General features: G+C 37.9%; 1 protein-coding gene and 2 pseudogenes across 3 annotated transcripts; all 3 read left to right on the forward strand.

Annotated features, from left to right (window-relative positions):
- The first annotated feature begins 2,197 nt into the window (after positions 1–2,197).
- LOC147478596 (pentatricopeptide repeat-containing protein At5g48910 pseudogene) lies at positions 2,198–5,407 on the forward strand (annotated as a pseudogene). The gene is made up of 3 exons (XR_015209883.1): positions 2,198–2,221; positions 2,939–4,911; positions 5,025–5,407. The product of XR_015209883.1 is annotated as a pentatricopeptide repeat-containing protein At5g48910 pseudogene (transcript).
- Positions 5,408–5,517: 110 nt separating this feature from the next.
- Positions 5,518–7,514, forward strand: LOC147478597 (uncharacterized protein At2g34460, chloroplastic-like; annotated as a pseudogene). Its single transcript, XR_015209069.1, has 5 exons — positions 5,518–5,693; positions 5,834–6,016; positions 6,111–6,231; positions 6,854–7,126; positions 7,230–7,514. The product of XR_015209069.1 is annotated as an uncharacterized protein At2g34460, chloroplastic-like (transcript).
- A 1,528-nt stretch (positions 7,515–9,042) lies between these two features.
- LOC147478598 (uncharacterized) lies at positions 9,043–12,508 on the forward strand. Its single transcript, XM_086586269.1, has 4 exons — positions 9,043–9,350; positions 9,440–9,607; positions 9,698–9,842; positions 12,159–12,508. Exons 1-4 carry the CDS (start codon positions 9,210–9,212, stop codon positions 12,506–12,508), a joined length of 804 nt encoding a protein of 267 aa, XP_086442395.1. The 5' UTR covers positions 9,043–9,209.
- The last annotated feature ends 6,804 nt before the right edge of the window (positions 12,509–19,312 follow it).

The raw sequence follows: 19,312 nt of genomic DNA on the forward strand, positions 1-19,312 counted from the left end.
TATTTCTCATATTAGAATGTCACTTAGGAAAGAGAAAAATCTCTCTGAGAAATCCCTGTTTTAGTATATAGATAGTAGATTGTAATTTTAGGGAGCGTCAATTCTCTTCTCACTAAGTTATTTGCTCTCATATTCCATTTGATGGTTATGTTTCTTGAATTGATCACGTTAGGTAGGATAAGGTGAAGAAGATGACTAAGCCCGGGCTCTTTATATTTGAGACTGATATATAGACCAATATATTATTGATTATCGAAAGAAAAAAAAAACAATAGACCAATATATATTCGGATTACACAACATATTCTACTGGGCTAACAAGGGTAGGGTGAAAGGTGGCGGAGCCGGGGGCCAGGTGCATGCGGCTCACCCTCAATTTTAAACAAAAAAAAATATATAGTTTTCCTATTTCCAAGTTAAAGACCAGGAAATAGTGATGGTATTTAATAGCATGAGACCTAGTGTTTGCTGCGGACTATTGGTGTCAATGAGTGGGCGGAGCCCCACGGGCTTATCGTGTTGGGTAAATAACTTAATATTATCACCGATGGATATGTTAACTTGGTTTATGGTTTTTCTTAAAACAAATAATTATGTCAAGGTATTAAATCTCAACTACACAACTATTTTTACAAACTAGAATTCTATAATTGCAACAAAACATGTAAATTGTTTTTCATTGACATTACCACTCCAATTAGCATCAAACTAGGGCAACTAAGTTGTATCGATGAGATACAAGGATAGAAGAGATCTGTAAAGTTGGAACACCTATGTTCACAGATAACAACTTCATATGCAAGATGTAAGCATCCTGAATTTTATGCATAAAACTACACGGATTAAAGTAGATAAACAAGAAGAAGAAACCAGTTTGGATAAAGATATATAAACTGTGGATGCAATTCATGTTACAGGGGATGAAATTGTAGAGGTTTATGAGGTGGAGAAAGATGCTATTACTAAGAAAGATGAAGGTTGGGAAGAAGCACTCATTTAGGCCTAAGAAAAAATAGATGATAAGGTAGCTAATAAGGAAGAACAGGTTACACCTTCTTTGGATGGTACTCATGCAAAAAAGAGAAGAGGATACAAGCTAGTGAGACAAGTCCAAGAAGGAATTGAGAACATAGTACTAAGCAGTTTATGAGCACTTCTCCCAAAGGCAAGAATCCAAGGTTGGTAATGGCTCATGTTCCTGGTAAAAATTTGGAAGATCGAATTAAAATGTTTTATAACTTTTCACTGGTAATGGCTCATGTTCGCCTCTTTAAATCTAAATTGTATTAGTCACATGATAAATGTCTATGACTTGTCGTAACCAAAGTTAAAGCAAAAGCGAGATGCGCACTATGGATAGTTGATCCGAGACACTATAATTGGACCTAATGATTGACTTGTAATTCTAGAGATGATGATTGAAGTTCCAAATTACTATTTATGACCTCACAATCCGGTAAAAATAATTTCAAGATTTATATAATTCCTCGAAGAACTTGGAATAATCTCTATATATAGTCCGACCCCTTTCAACCAAAACAAAGCCCCTCTTTAAACAATTGCATCACTCTATGTGACGTTAGTAAAACCTAATCATATCTAGAACACCTAAGAGAATTAGGAAATAAAAAATGTAGATGCACAAGAATTGTTGAAATTATTCATAAAAATCTAGACATTAGTACATAATAACATTAATGGGTCTAGAGATTTGCACTACCATTCAGTTTTGATTTTTTTCATTTCGTGTGACAAATAATAATTTCAAATAAGAGTTGTGAATAATTAGTTTAAAAATTGAGTTTTTTTTTTTTATATGTTTGGTTGGGTTGGGGTTGGCTCACCCTCACTCAATTTTCTGGCTCCGCCACTGAGGGTAGGCCCTCCCTGTATCTATTGACTATTGTCGTACTACAAACAACCATCTTGATGAGATCCTGAATCCTCCTAATCAAGCTATTCGATCATCAGGGCAAACAATATAGACAAAGACGACAACAACAGCCAAGGATCATAAGGAAAAACACCATTATCACAATAGAACTTGATACGATAGTTAAAATATCTGCTGTTTTGCTGAGCCCTCCTCCATTATTGTTTTGAGGAGGATAATACATTGTGGTGGTGGATGGAGGGGGTTGGGGCAGTAGTGTGGTGGTTGGGGTGGATGGAGTAATAGTTGGTGGTGGGGTGAGCCATGGTGAAGGAGGAGGAGATAAAGGTAAGGGATTCCGAGAAGCGGTGTAGGTGGGGTAGTAGGCAAGGATGATAAAGATGAAGGAGAAGAAGTAAACAAGAGAAGAAGCCATTTTGGGGATTCACAACTCTGAAATCAATATTGTTCACTCACCCCACTCCGGTGATCACAATTATTTATAGGACTACGTAATCCTTGATTTTAGAAAGGGTTTCCTTTTAGAAAAACAATTTTCCTAAACCATGCATCTAAACACATAAAGTTCCTAAAAATTTCAATTCCCATATTTAAAAAACCAGCAGAAATATCGTGATATATCCCGACATTTTGTTTTTCCATAACACAAACAACGTAATCCAAAAAGCAAAAACAACCGATTCAACTCACTCTTCATCTTCCCTCTCATTTTCCCACACATTCAAACTGGCACCACCTCAAAACAACAACAACAACAACCACAAAAAACTCACATTCTTACTTTTACGATGCACCTCAAACTTAACAATAAACCACCTCCTCCAACTCCACACACAGCTCATAACCTTTCCACCACCTTCCATTCCACCCAACATCATAGCCGTTAAACTCATCAAACTCTTCGCCACGCGTTCAAATCTACGCCACGCGTATAATATATTCACGCGTCTTCAAAACCCGAATATATTTACGTACAATGCTATACTCAAAGCTTTTGCTCAAAACAATGATTGGACACGTACACTTTCTTTGTTTAACTACCAGCTAACTACACCAACTGCTCCCACACCTGATGAGTATACTTTTACGTCTGTTATTAAGGCATGTGCTGGAAATGGGTGTGTTTTAGATGGGTTTAAGGTGCATGGTGTTGTTGCGAAACTTGGGCACGAGGAGAATTTGTTTGTTAAGAATTCTTTGATAGATATGTATTTTAAGTTTGGGTTTAAAAATGTTGGGGAGAAGTTGTTTGATGAAATGAGTGTTAGAGATGTTGTTAGTTGGAATACTTTGGTTAGTGGCTTTTGTTTGAGTGGTGATGTTGAGAAAGCTAGATGTGTTTTCGATCACATGGTTGAAAAGAGTTTAGTTACTTGGTCGGCGATGATAACGGGGTATACGAGGAAAGGAGAGGTGAGTGCGGCTAGGGAGCTTTTTGATAGAATGAGTGAGAGAAATGTAGTTTGTTGGAATGCTATGATTGCTGGGTATGCTCAGAATGAGAAGTATTCTGATGCTATTGACCTTTTTAGGCAAATGTTGAGAGTTAGTGGTTGTGGACCGAATGACGTTACTTTTGTTAATGTTTTGTCGGCTTGTGCTCATCTTGGTGCACTTGATTTGGGTAAATGGATTGATAGGTATATTAGGAGAAGTGGGATGGAGTTGAATCTTTTCTTGGGGAATGCACTGGCAGATATGTTTGCCAAGTGTGGATGTTTAAAGGATGCTAGGCGAGTTTTCAATGAGATGCACGATAGAGATGTAATCACATGGAGTATACTTATTTCTGGATTGGCAATGCATGGACATGCAGGGGAAGCTTTTGGTTACTTTTATGAAATGCTTAAATGTGGAATAAAACCAAATGATATCACTTTCATGGGAGTATTATCAGCATGTACTCATGCTGGGCTTGTGGACGAGGGACTTAAGTATTTCAATCAGATTGACAAAGTGTATGGAATTTCTTCTACAGTCGAGCATTATGGATGTGTAGTCGATCTTCTTAGCCGTGCTGGGCGGCTCAAAGAAGCAGAAGATTTGATCAATTCAATGCCGATGAAACCCAACGTTATAGTTTGGGGGGCACTGCTTGGTGGTTGTCGGACCTACAAAGACATTGAGCGAGGGGAGCGTGTTGTCCAGCATATCCTAGAGTTAGACTCTGGGCACTCTGGAAGTTATGTTTATCTGTCCAATGTTTATGCTTCAATGGGTAGGCTGGAAGATGCTGCAAGCTGTAGACTTAAGATGCGAAAGAATGGGGTGATGAAAACTCCGGGAGGCAGTTGGATTGAGATCGGTCACATAGTCCACGAGTTCTTCATGGGAGACAGATCTCACCCTCAAACTGACAAGATTTACTCTATGATCAGTGAATTGGGGTCAAGAATGAAGTTGGCCGGGTATAAACCAAACACGGACCTTGTGGTGCATAGCGTAGACGAAGAAGAGAAGGAAGACGTACTATTCACTCACAGTGAGAAGTTAGCTATTGCCTTTGGGCTTATCAGCACTAGAGAAGGAACCACAATTCGGGTAATGAAGAATTTGAGAGTTTGTACTGATTGTCATGAAGCTACAAAGTTCATATCGAAAAATCGTTGGTCGAGAGATTATTGTGCGAGACAGGAGTCGCTTCCATCATTTCAAAGATGGGAGTTGTTCTTGTAATGATTATTGGTGATGGAGTTGTTCGTGTACTGATTGTTGGTGATATAAGTTATGTGTATTACTGTATTAGGAATGAAGGAATAAGTGAATATGGATGCCTTCTATTTAAACAGAGTTAACAAAGTTGTGAAAGGGTTACAAGGCATAGATGTGAGTGTTTTTACGAGGTTTTACTGAGGTTTTGTTGTCATGGAGCTCATAAAGCATCTCAACTGCTTTTTTCGGACTTTGTCAAACAATGAAATCTTGGCTCGATTGCTTCTTATATTTATTATTGCAACTTCAGATGCTACCGGAGTAAATCAACCTGCTGAGGGGCAACCCACTATGTTTTGAGAAAGGTGTGTGAACGTAAGCATTGCACTAGAGGATGCAGCTTTTGAGTTTTCTATTATAAATTGTTTCTGTTAATATCTAATTTTGAATTTTAATATTTTTTTCTCATTGTCTGCAGAACGGAAGCATTGACTTAATTGGCTCCATATTTGGAGTTTTAGACAGCATAGATAGGCGAATCACTTGCGACTTATATCCATTGGAGACTTAAGCAAGTCGTCAACTTAAAAGCAAATTTACCTATGGGATACAAGGATGTTGTGCTCAGCTGTAGAAGCTGTAAAGGCCGTCAGAGTTTTGTAATTCAGGCATATAATTATAATCTATGTGGGATGTGAGTGAGAAGACTCGGCATGTAAAGAGGTATTTGGATGCCATTCACAGTTAATTCAATTTAATCAGAATCCAAGCTACTAGTCACTTGTCACAAGTATGGTTATGACTTGTGAGATCCTTCACCATAATTCCTGTGATCTGTCCAACCTGAACTTTGTATTCTTTAAAGAGACAAAAGGTAAAAAGCAAGCTAAGTGCTGGTTTATCACAAGACAAGGAAAACAACTAGCTCTAGTGAACCCACGTGGCATTCTTGTAGCTTTGTATTAGCTCACGACGTGCATATATTTCATAATCAAAAGTAACAATCGAAACCATGGCCACCAGCTTTTTAAGCCCCAGAAACTCTCTTCTCCCTCCCTCAACCAAATATTTCTCTGCATTTCCCTCTAGGAAGTCCATTTCTTCAGGTTATTTTAGACTAATAACAAGCAAAGCTACAACAACCAAGGTAAGAAAAAAAAATCACTGTGCAATTTTTTTCTTCTTCCAATGACTATGGATTATTAGTACTAACTGAATTGTTGTTGTTGTTGTTGTTTTTTTTTTTTTTTTTTTTTTTTTTTATGTTTGGGGAATGATAATATGTAGATGGAAGCAAGTGAGGAAGTGAAGTCAAATACTAAAAAGAAGATATTTGTTGCTGGGGCAACAGGAGCTACTGGTAAAAGGGTTGTTGAGCAGTTGTTAGCTAAAGGTTTTGCAGTTAAAGCTGGAGTTAGAGATATAGGGAAAGCCAAGAATACTTTTTCAGACAACCCATCTTTGCAATTTGTAAGTTGTTTTAGTTTTAATATGTTGTGAAGTTTGGTTTTGTTTTTGAGGTTTCTTTTAGTTTCAATGTTGAATATTGGTGAACTTATTGCAGGTGAAAGCAGATGTGACTGAGGGTTCCACGAAGTTAGCGGAAGCTATAGGCAATGATTCTGAAGCTGTGATTTGTGCTACAGGATTTCGTCTGTTCTATGGACTTAACACAACCATGGAAGGTGAACTCCTCATAAACCAATCCAAGTTTTTTCATAGACATTGTGATTTAGATTAGGCTATACAAGGTTAGGGTGTGGTCCTGCATTCGGGTATTCCTCATTCCAAAGTCATGGCATAGGGGTCAAGTTCAATCAAATTGTTGTAGCAGTGGCGGCACGGTTTGGGTGGATTGTGCATTATCTTCTGTAGTGAATTTGGTTACCTTCAAACACACAACTAATACCTTCACATGATCCCTCCAACTCCTTTCCCCTGATATAGAAATTTAATTATTGTATTACCCTATATTATAAGTCTATGATTTCCTAAAGAAATTTTCTTTGCACAAGCACAAAGTCAACTACGGGGTTGTCAATTGTCATATGTTTTATAGTGGACACCATCATCTATGGCTGGTTTATCTAGAGCTTTGAGGGTCATTAACAGTTATGCCGAATTAATTGCTGTTTTGGTTTCCTTCACGGCTTCACCTCACCACGTTTACTTTGTTTTCCTGTGGTCCTACCTTAATCGTAGTAGAAATTCTAATAACTTATCTGGATCTCCATCAAGTCATCAACCATATTGGAGAAATTATGTTCTGAGTGTTGCTCAAATATCTCATGTTTTCTGTGTCTTCAGGTTGATAATTTGGGAACGGTGAACCTTGTTGACGCTTGCCAGAAAACTGGAGTGAACAAATTCATTCTTGTCAGTTCCATATTAGTCAATGGAGCTGCAATGGGACAACTACTGAACCCAGCTTACATCTTTCTAAATGTATTTGGACTTACGTTGATAGCGAAGTTACAAGCAGAGAAATATATTAGGAAATCTGGCATCAATTATACCATTATTAGGCCTGGTGGGTTGAAGAATGACCCCCCAAGTGGAAATATCATTATGGAGCCAGAGGTATCAACACCAATCCCTACTTCTTCACAATGTTCCTTTATTAACTAGTATATAGTGCAAAGTCAGATACCTTCATGTCTGCCTCCTTATGTAACCTTTGCAGGATACACTATCTGGAGGAGCTATATCCCGAGATCAGGTTGCAGAAGTTGCTGTCGAGGCATTGGATCTCACAGAATCTTCATACAAGGTTGTGGAGATAGTTGCTCGCGCTGAAGCTACTAAACGGTCAATCAAGGATCTCTTTGGTTCTATAAAGCAACACTGAACTCTACATTTGCACATGAAGGTCTGATATATTGGTATGTGGATGGTGTTCTGATATCCTCTGCAGTTACAGCGTATACATTTAGCTCACTTTCTCTAATTTTCACTGCAGAAATTGTTGTATATCTTAATTCATACTAGCGAGATGTGAAATTACAAGAGGTTTACAATGTAAATTCAGAAAGAGTATGAACTTTTAAGAGGAAAACACGTAGATAGATATTGTTTCTTCTGATGAAACCTTTTTGCATACGAGTATCACCAGTATCTCAAGTTTCACAATAAAATTGAATTAAAAGAACCAAGCAACAAGGGGAGCCATGGCTGCAAGAATGGCAGGAACACAAAGAGCCACCGCAGCATTTTGCATGGTTGGAGATGGGGTGGTCTCGCCTACATCTTCAATAGATACTGTAGCTTTTAAAGTACTGAATGCAAGCAGAACCATCATGTAGATGCTGAAATTAAACCATGGCAAATATGCAACTCTACGTTTCTCCCTAAAATTCCTTTAAAATCTAGTAGTAATAATGGAGAATGATATGGATCAGCAGATGCTAATTCAGATTTAGAGGTAGAGAGGGAGGCTGGGGGGACTATGTGCTCTTATTGGTGGGATTTGTGGAGTGAAGAAAAATCTTATAGCTCTTGCATACAGCAGTTGTTAATATATATAGACAAGGGTCAAGCCACCTAGTAGCCTAGCACATGGATTACAAAAATTCAGGTGAAAAACTGAAAATATAGCGTATGTTTTTTCAAATCCAGTTAAGAGTTTCAGTGAACCAAAATTTTCACCAAAACATGTTACGGGAGCCATCCAAGTTTGGTCCAAGACGCTTTGAGGAGTGAGGACCAAGCGTCACGAATCTGTCCAGGGAACAAGTTTGATTGCAGCTTTGGAAGCTATATATACTGCAAGGATAAGAAACTCAGTAGGAATCTGAATGCCAAGTTTGATTGCAGCTTTGGAAGCTATATATACTGCAAGGATAAGAAACTCAGTAGGAATCTGAATGCCAGTACCTGTTTTTGGATTTCTTATTGAAACTGAGCCAAGGACAGCATTGTAGAGTACTAGAGTCGATCATATTCATGTAAAACAACATTGGAATAAAAAGAATGTTGGCAAGACAAAACTGTAAACACAGCAAAGACACAATAATATTATGCATTTGTGTTTTGCTTTTCACATCATATTGAATCCCAAATTCGTTTATCAAGTGAGCGGAGTGAACGATCTTGGCCCGGGTGGGGTACCTGGCCCAAAAAATGAATTGATTGGTTTCTGTCTGTCCTCATCTCTTCTCTTTTTTTCATCCCTTTCCCTCTTTGTCCCTCTCCCTTTCCCTCTCCACTCCCTCTCCCTCTCCACTCCTCCCTCTTTCTCTCCGCTCACGCCCCCACTGTTTTGCAGTATACTAGTTACATTGGCCAAGCCATCCAGTTGACATTATAATTTTCCCGCAGAATTCACGTCTTTAATCAAGTGAGCAGAGTGAACGTTATAGGCCAACCGGGGTATGTGGCGCAAAAAGTATTTTAGTTGGTTTCTGTCTGTCCTCATTCTCGATCAATTTCTCCATCACTCTCTCTCCTTCTTTCTCAACCAAATCAATTCTCCCCACCATAAACCCATCTCTCCCTCTCTCTTCTCCACCTCCGCTCACGCCTCTCCACTGTTTGCAGTTATCTAGTTAGTTTTGGGTCAGGTGAAACATGCATGTAGTTGTCTGACTGCCAAACTGAAAGCTCTGGTGAACCCACCTGGCATTTCTGTAACTTGTGTATTAACTCATGATGACACACGTGCATAATGAAAAGTAAGAATCAAAAAATGGCCACCAGATTTTTAACTCTCAGAAACTCTCTTCTCCCTCCCTCAACCAAATATTATTTCTCTGCATTTCCCTCCATTTATTCCACTTATTTTAGACTAATAACTACAACAACCATGGTAAGATTATTTTTTTCTTCTTGCAATCATTACGTATTATTAGTACTAATTGGATTGGTGTTTATGTTTGTGGGAATGATAATATGTAGATGGAAGGAAGTGATGATTTGAGGAAGATATTTGTTGCTGGGGCAACAGGAGCTACTGGTAAAAAGATTGTTGAGCAGTTGCTAGCTAAGGGCTTTGCAGTTAAAGCTGGAGTTAGAGATTTAGAGAAAGCCAAGAATACTTTTTTAGGCAGCCCATCTTTGCAATTTGTAAGTTGTTTTAGTTTTAACATATTGTAAAGTTTGGTTTTTTTTTTGAAGTTCAATTAATAAGTTTCTATGGTAATGGTGGACTTGTAGGTGAAAGCAGATGTGACTGAGGGTTCAGCGAAGTTAGCGGAAGCTATAGGAGATGATTCTGAAGCTGTGATTTGTGCTACAGGGTCTGGTCTTTCTTGGGACTTAACACCTCTGAAATCAATATTGTTCACTCACCCCGACTCCGGTGATCACAATTATTTATAGTACTAAGTAAGCCTTGATTTTAGAAATGCGTTCACTATTAAATCGAATAGAGACTTGCCCGCATGTCTTTGTGTTTAATGAGTTTGTATGTACTGGAATTTAAAATTCTTGTAAATCAACCGATAGTTTCCACAATAAAATAATGATGCCCATCTCAACACTAAACCCTTCACTCATCAACCTCAAAACTTATTGGATAACCCGTATCACTGAAATCAACCACAAATTAGACCAATCTATGAATCCATGCGTTACTCTGTCCTCTCATGAAGAACTGTCAAACTCATGGCTGTATTGCGTTACAGAAGAAAAAAATATTTGCAGAGAATGACAGTAAGTTAAGTGGGCCTTCTTTGATTCTCTCTCTCACAAGGAACGAGTTGCCGCCTGTAATTGACTTTTTTTTTTTTGGGTTGATAATGTGGTTTTAAAGGTACTAAAAAGGTGTTGAGATTCTAAGTGGGTGTGATTGGTTCGCTAAGAATAAAAAAGTCAGCTCAAGCTAAATAAAGAATCGGGTACTTGTTTTATTCGATGTATTTATATGCAATTGCACCTATTTCTATTTCCATGTAACCGCCCACAAAATAATATTTGGTAGCAAAATGCAAATAGACAGTTATTGTAACAAGTTGTAATTATGTGCACTATATAAGTAGTTTCCATGACATCCAATTGCAGCCAAAAAAATTGTGTAAATAGATGCAAATACAAGAGAGGCGGTTTGTGAAAAAAAGAAATAGATGATAATGTAACCAACTTTACATTTTTTTGCCTTGGGTTTACCAAATAAGGAAGTTAGATGCAATACAATCACATGCCATTTGCAGCCATTTGTCATTTGCAACTCGGTTCACCGAACCAAACATAGCAAAAATCAGATTTGTTACCATCACAAAAAACTAATAAATTGGGCATCTTGGCCTGTAAACATTGACACGTGTCTATTTCTTTGGCATATTCATTTGTTAGCGTGTGAGATTAATTATAACTAGATTGGTAAATAGACAAACGCCAGGCGGTTTGGTTAAAGCATCAAAGGTAATATCGTCAATCTACTAAAAAAACAGGGGGTAACATAGTCAAAACAAAAAATGACTAAAAATTTTAGAGATACATAATTTTTTTTTTCACTATTGCAGGACTGTAGATGAAAGTCCCGGACATTAAAGTAGTTTATACTAGATTTTGAACCCAGGCATACGCCCGAGATCTTTTAGGCATCTTTCGTGATGTAAAAGAAATATTTTATTATGATAGTTTTTATATTTAAAAAAATTATGGTCTAATTCAAGCACAAAATGTGTATTGTTTTTTCGCGTAAGACTCCTAAAAGTATAAGCAACTAACCCAACCAATGAGGCATGAGGCATGAGGCAGTGACCCACTACTAATTTTACTATCATCACTTGAAGTTTCCAAGTTGAAGTAGAGTTTACAAGAAAAAACTTTCAAAACCATTATGCTTATTCTTGTGACCTGCGAGGACAGTCTTGAGTTCTAATTTTCAGTAGAGCTTGAGAACATGAACTATTTTTTTAGAAGGTTTTTATCTTTTTCGTGTATTTTTACTTCTTCCTTTAGTAAATCTTATCGCTTCAAATAGTTTTTGTAAGGGAAAAGAGATAAAGACTTCCCCTTTTTGGGTGGTTCCTGAGGACACTAGTTGGAACGGAGGCACTTCTCTGTCCAGCATGGATCTTTCAGAGTTTGAACAAACCCCAGCACCAAGGGGAGCGATCACTTAATGCAAAACACCTAAAGAACGACCTCAAAACCAACAAACAAGAGTCTTGATCCTAAAAATAATGATGAAGTCGCAGCAAAAATAACCGCCGGCAACAATGAAGGAATGTCTATGCGGATAAAGCAAGGGAGAGAATGACAAACTATAGATTTGGAATCTCCGCCATTGCCAAGCAAGAGAGGGACACTTTAGCAATCAAATTATCAAAAGCCAAAAAGTAGAAAAAGGTTTAGAGGCTTGCAAATATGCGCTAGTAACAAGACTAGACATGGAAAACTGAACTTGGAGAATGCTAGATTTGAAGCTAACAACAAATGGGGTATGAATGAAGAGGTTAAGATTTCACCACTAGGCAAAGGGATATCTAATCTTTGCAATTTAAGAATGAAATAGACTTAAAAAAAGTGAGTTTCGGTGAACCTTGGTTTCTTGGTTCTCAACTCCTTAGACTTTCACCATGGACTCCAAACTTCAACATAGACACTCATAGGCACTCAACTACCCTTGTTTGGGTGAAAATTTCTGGACTCGTTTTGAATCTTTTGGGAGGTGGAGAGTCTTATGGCTATGGGAAGAACTGTCGGAAATCCTATTCGAGTAGACAAGAACTCACTGGAAAGAAATACGGATACTATGCAAGTGTGCATGTAGATATAGATATGTCCAAAGCTGTTCCTGATAAAATCCTAGTAGAAGTTGAGGGTACCAATATTGAATTCTGGCACGAGGTTCAATTAGCCAAATTGCCAAAATTTTGCAACCATTGCAAAATTGTGGGTCACATGGTGGGAGAATGCGGAGTCCTCGAGAAAGATCTGAATGCAGTTCCTACAGTTACAAATCCTAAAGAAGGAGGTGAAAAGGAGAGACAAATGAGCAAAAACCAAAAGAAAAGATAGAGGCAAAAAGAGAAACAACCTGAAGCACACATTGTAATGAAGACTACTTCAGCCCCAAATGAAGTTATGGAAGTAGTGATGCTGGATAAGGACCAAGAAGTTGGAAAAGATGGGGGGACATATAATAATATGGACATTGATGGGGAGGCAGAAGACAGTTCAAAATATGAAGAGGATTCCGAAACAGTGGGCAGTGAACAGGGTTTTGAGGATGCAGTTGATTCAGCACAAGAGATGGCGGTGAGTATAGACACTGATCAGGACAAAGGAAATATGGAACACAGAGATCAGGGAAGTATGTCCAGTGCGCTAGTGATTCATGATCCTCAAGAAGAGGTCATAAGGGCACATAAAGCAATAGATTCAGCCTGGAGAAATCTGGTAACATAGGCAGCAGAAGCAGTTTTAAGTGAGTCGGAGCCTCCAACAGAAGTGATAATAGATAGTATTGTGCTGCATGAGCAGAGTAGAGAAGCATCTCTGGTGATTGAGACAAGGAATTATTTTGTCAGTTTACTTGAGGAAGAACAATCCAGGGAATCACAGATGTAGGAACAAGTTCTTAAAGAGGCGTCTCAAGTGAAAGGGAACCTGGCAAAGCAAAGTGATTTACCCAAAACACTTGCGGGAGCAAGGAAGCCTAAGAAAACAGAAAGCAGTGTTTCTCATCCTTCTACAAGATCAAGAGCAATGCAAGCACCCTCCTCCACACCCTCAATATGAAGATTTTATATATGTTGGAATGTTAGAGGTGTTCGTAAGGAGAAATCTTTAGTGAGAATAAAAGAGATGTTAGCGCAATTTCAACCAGACATTGTATGTTTGATGGAACCACTAATCAAGCCGACAAATAATTATGTCCTTCGCTTAAGACTGACTTATTTAGATTATAATTTTGTGCACAATGACACCGATGATTGAAAGGGTAATATTTGGCTCTTATGGAGAAGAGGTTTGAATGTACTTTTGGTGCAAGCCTCAACACAGCAGATTACTGTATCGGTGGAAGGTTGTTTTATTTCTACTGTTCATGCTAGTTGTTTGGCCAGAATAAGAAAAGTTTTGTGGACTGAGTTAGAATATGTCAAACCTAATGCTCCATGGATTGTGGTTGGAGATTTTAATGTTGTACTGCTCAACGAAGAAAAGAAAGGAGTTCGACCGCCACGACCCAAGGTCGCCCTGCAGGCCGGATTTTCACAACTGGGTAAATCAAAATGAACTCATTCAAAGCGATTATGTGGGAAGCAAGTTCACTTGGTTCAACAATCAGAAAGGAGAAAGAAGAGTAATTGCAAGGTTAGACAGAATGTTTTTCAATGAAGAATGGCTATTGAAGTTCGAAGGATGGAGATACAAGGTGGGTAGCAGAACAGGATCAGATCATGCACCTCATATGGGAAGTATGACCAATATTTCCAAACCTGATAATATTCCATTCATATTCAATATTGCGTGGACGCCTCATCAAGATTTTAAAGAGGTTGGTGCAAGAGAAATGGCAGGGTTTCGAGGAGAGGCTCCCCTATTTACCATTTCACTCAAAAACTAAAGATGCTTAAGATAGAGTTAAGAGAGTGGAACAAGTTTGCCTTCGAAGATATTGAACAGAGAGTTGTTTCTGCAAAAATGGCAATGGAGGAAGCACAGATAAAGACAATGAAAACCCAAGTAATATTGCATGGTATGAAGAAATGGTCAACAAGGAAGCTCTTTTAGAAGAAGCCTATTCAGTTAAGGACACTTACTGGAAGATGAAAAGTAAAGCCAGCTGGATGACAGGTAGTGAAAGAAACACAACCTATTATCATAGGCTATGTAAACTCAGGCTTTCAAAGTCCATGTTCTTAGAAATACAAAATGAAGAGGGAATGGTTTTATCGAATCAGAGGGGGACATAAAGCAATATGTAGTAGCATACTACACTGAAAAATTCAAGAAGAAGGAGACCTCGATCAGTGAGGACCTACTCAATCTTATTCCGCAGAGTGTGTCTCAAGAAGTAAATGAATTTCTATGCTCAGTCCCCACTCCTCTAGAAATATTAGAAGCGGTAAAAGCCATGAACTCTGATAGCTGCCCGGTCCAGATGGCTATCAAGGGCATTTCTATGTCAGCTCTTGGGAGATAATAAAGAAGGATGTCATCGAGGCGGTGGTGTCGTTTTTCAAGGAAGGTATTATTACTATTGGAGCCAATGCATGTTTTATATCTTTGATTCCAAAAGATAAAAGCTCTTTAAAGCTATCATAGTTTAGACCAATTTGTATGAGTAACTTTATCATCAAGTTGTTTTCTAAGATCATGCAGCTCCGACTTAATGTTCATATCTCTGGAATGGTTTCTGGTGAACAAAGTGGCTTCATACAAGATAGATCTTCACAATGCAAGCAAGTATCTGCTTAGCATTTGAAATGATAAATGCCCTCGACAACAAGACAGAAAGGGGGAGTATAGCCATCAAAGTGGATATTTCCCAAGCGTACGACACCATGAGTTGGGAGTTCCTCAATACAGTCATAGAAAATTTTGGTTTTTGTCAGAAGTGGATTAGCATGTCTCAAGCTATCCTCAAATCGGCAAGGCTATCTGTTTTGATTAATGGTGGACCGGTGGGTTATATTCCAGTAGAGAGGAGATCCCTTATCTCCCCTCCTTTTTGCTTTAGCCAAAGACTCTTTGAGTAGAAGTCTAAACAAGCTTAGGGAGTTAAAACTTATTCGACCTCTAACTAAAGCTAAAGTTATTCCATCCCCCTCACATCTCTTTATGCGGATGACATTATTATTATTTTCTCAAAGGGGATGGAGAAAGCATTGAAAATATTGCACAACTTCTAGAGACTTATCAGATGGCTTCAGGGCAAATTATGAATAAAGAGAAGAGCAAACTATTTGCAGGTGGTATGCACTGGACTAGACAAAGAGAAATCCAAGCGATACTGGGTGTCGAAGGTGGAACTCTTCTAGAGAACTATCTAGGGGAAACCGTTGTTTCAGAGAAGGGTACATAAAGCAGCAGTGGGTCCTCTTTTAGACAAGATCAAGAAGAGAGTGACTGGGTGGAAAGGGAAGCTTCTCTCTTTTCAGGGAAGGAGTATTATTATAGTGAAATCGGTGCTCACCAGTATACCAGTATACAACATGGGTGTCTATAAATGGCCGGTAAGTACCATTATGGAGGTTGAAAAAATTCAAAGGAATTTTTTATGGACTGGTAATCCCACCACGAAGAAATTAGTGACTGTAGCTTGGAACAAGGTGTGCAAACCTATCTCGGAAGGAGGCTTGGGTATTAGGAAATTAAAGGAGATGAACTTGGCATTGATTATGAAACTGTGCTGGCATATGCTTACTAAAGAGGATGAGTTTTCTGTTTTTATGAGAAGCAAATATATGACAAGAGATGGTGAACCTATTGAATATTACACTCAATCCACTGTATGGCCAAGTTTGAAATGGACTTGAAAAGAAATAAAATCTAGGAATCAATGGGTCATTGAAGATGGAACAAAGATAGATTTATGGAGAGATAACTAGTGAAGGCAACAATCTATTCAAACAAATCTTCAGTTAAGTCCAAAGCAGCTGAAACGATGTAGGGCTACTGTGAGTCACATTATTTCAGATGGAAGCTAGGTGGGTGATACCAACCCATTTGAAAGATTTGATGGCAGCAGCAGGTATGCCTCACCTACTTAGAAACAATCTGTCATTGAAGGACTATTGAATTTGGAAGCCAGATCAGAAGGGAATGTTCTCGGTGAGGTCAGCATATGAAGAAATTAGATTTAAAAATCAAAAGGTATATATGGTGGGATAAATTTCTCTGGAATTCTTATGTTAACCCAAAACTCTCGGCCATTGCTTGGAAGCTTCTACATAAATGCGCTGCAACAGACACATACTTAACAGGCAAAGGGATAAAAGGCGTCTCTAAATGCTACTTGGGATGTGATAGAGAAGAAGACTTGCAACATGTTATTTGGGAATGCAGTTTTTCAAGGCAACCTTTGGAACTGGTTAGTTGAGATGTTTAACTTCAGTAAGGTGTTCTCTAACTTTAAAGAGCGTATGCTTATAAGTAATGCTTATAAGTAAGAATCAAAGTCCGATCATCAAGCACTTATGGAATGCGGCAGTGGTGGTTGGCATGGTTATAATGTGGGTGCACAGAAATGGAATTGTTTTCGAGGAAAAGGAAAAAAATATGTCGAATGCAAAGCAAATATTAAGAAGCGATTCATTACTCTTATGCTCTATCAAAGGGACACAGTTGACACTCAGATATGGAAGTACTTCAAAGATGGAACTTGACGCCAAAGTTCCCAAAAGTACCGAGAATAATCAAAGACTGTAAATGGAATCCCCCAGATGATGGCATCATAAAGGTAAACACTGATGAGGCCTCACATGGCAACCCAGTCCTAGCTGGATACGGATAAGTTTATCGGAATAGTAATAGTGAAGTGTTGTTGGTGGTTTGCAAGAACATAGGGATGGTGACGAGTTATGTGGCAGAGGTTATGGGAATTATAGAAAGTATAGAAGTGGTTATTGACAAGGGTTGACACAAGCTATGGATAGAGTCTGACTCAAAGGCTAGGCGACAGTCATCGCTTTTGGTACTTCAGAGCTTCCGTGGGAAGTGAGACCTCGTTGGGAGACTTGTAAACAGAAGTTGAGCTATGTGTTGATCTCACATACGTGGCGTGAAGTTAACTTCTCAGCTGATCAAGTTGCAACACATAGTCTGACCCTCAACCTACAAGAACAAGTTCTTTATCCAGGTAAACTAGCATAGATTTCCAAGTGGGAAATGCCAGATTTTGTGTACTTCAGATTTGATTAAGGTTAATTATGAACCATTTCCTAATTAAGCCAACCTTTTGTAATTTTATTTCATGGTAATATAATTTGCTAACTTAGAAAAAAAAGAGACTTGCATTGCTTGGAAAGATAGTCTGCAACCAGATATGTCATCCCTCCAAACCCCAAAAACATTGCACGTATATATTGTTCAAATTGCATTTTTTTAGTATTGCCAACTTGTTTCATATGTTTGAATTGAGACTATTGAAAGTCATACTGGATTCGACTTACATATAAATCGACTTTAATAGTTGGTACTTTAATGGGTTTTGGGCTTGGCTATTATAATTGGTCCAAACTCAGTTGTTATTAGAGTGAAGAGTTTGTGTTTCTTGAGTTAGAGCATGTGTCCTGGTGTCTCCTATTTCGACCTTTTTTCTTGAAACCCGTGTCCAATTTTTTAGTTGAAACTTGAAATTGAGAATTAAGTTATTACTTCATTTCTCTTTGGATTAATTTGAAGTTATTATATTCTTTTTGGATTTTTAAATTGCTTTTATGTACTTCATTAGTTGCATTCGTCTCCTTCAACAATTATTTTTCGTTCTTGACAGTGTTATTGCAGGTATTTATTTGATATATTTGTTTTTAAATATATTTTTTAGTGCAATCAGTAAATCCGCTCTAGAGAATTGGTAATTGATTAAATATGTAGTAATGTATAGTATATTGTTGCATTGTTTATTGTTTCCTTGGAAATATACTACTTCGTTGACCATCCCACCTCAACACCTCTTTAACCTGTTTAGTATTTTAGTTCACAGTAATGTTGATATAGGTAACAGTTCGGTTGTTGAATTGTTTAAGTAACATTGATGCTATGGGATGTTCTGAGAAGCCCATTCTTTTTTTGTTGAGATTTTTAAACTAATATGCCAGATAAGTTGTTTCTGTTCTAGAGAAAGAAAATTTTGTCCTCCAATCTTTATTATACTTGGTCATGTGTAAGTGTACGTGTATCACTGTATTAGTGTATATCATTGTATATATTTGCATGAATGTTGCTTTGAGTAATCAGTATACATGCTCCCGTTTCTACATCCAAAATAAGGTCAAATAATTAATGAGGTCTTATTCTCACATTTTAATGATTCAACTACATTGTACATCCAGATAATTTAGATATATATATCTCAATTCCTGTCTAGATGTTGTTCTTAAAACCGCCACATACAATTGCCCATGTGTGAAAACTATAATAGATTCACATGAATTTCCAATCTAAATTTCCTAGTACCTTGGAAAGTAGTGGAGGGTTTTTATGATTTTGGCAAGTCTTGTGCTATTAGTAATAAAATTTTTTTGTCAAAAAAGTTGGGATTGGAGAGCTTTGGAAGTTTCAAGTGTCCTTGCTGTTGTCAATCAGGTGGAATGCCACCTAGCTTAGCAACAGTCTCAGTTGCGTGCCTTTTGCCAATTGAACGGAGTACATCTATCCGTGAGTTATAAGTTTTAAAGAACTTAAGCTTCTAACTTTAATATTACCCCTCTTTGCAGAGCTTTTTTTCCATATCTCATGGCCTTCACTTTGCAGGGATATTAACCATTAGGTTCCCCTAGTTCAACATGGCTAAAGAGTATTATGTGTAAGCAGCTAAGATTAAGTATGGTGTCAGAGAAATTGTTGAAGACTCCTACACAAATTGCTCTTAGTTGGGGACTCCAAATGGTAACAGTGTGCTGCCTAAGAGGCATGGATGATGGAGAATATTTACTACTTTGATTGGTCGATTCCTGAGGACTCTTTTGTGAAGTTCTCTTAAATTGAACATGCAATAACTAACTAATCTCTTGTAATACTGTTTTGGAATTGTAGGTAGATTTTGTTCTTTGCGTGCTCTGACTACACTTAATCAATCATTGCATGTTGTCTACTTATGCATCTGAAGCCATTTATTATTTCTTATTATTCAGAAAATAGGATCCCAACATG

Source organism: Coptis chinensis, chromosome 9 (assembly GCF_015680905.1).
Source record: "Coptis chinensis isolate HL-2020 chromosome 9, ASM1568090v1, whole genome shotgun sequence".
In the NCBI taxonomy this organism is placed as follows: domain Eukaryota; kingdom Viridiplantae; phylum Streptophyta; class Magnoliopsida; order Ranunculales; family Ranunculaceae; genus Coptis; species Coptis chinensis.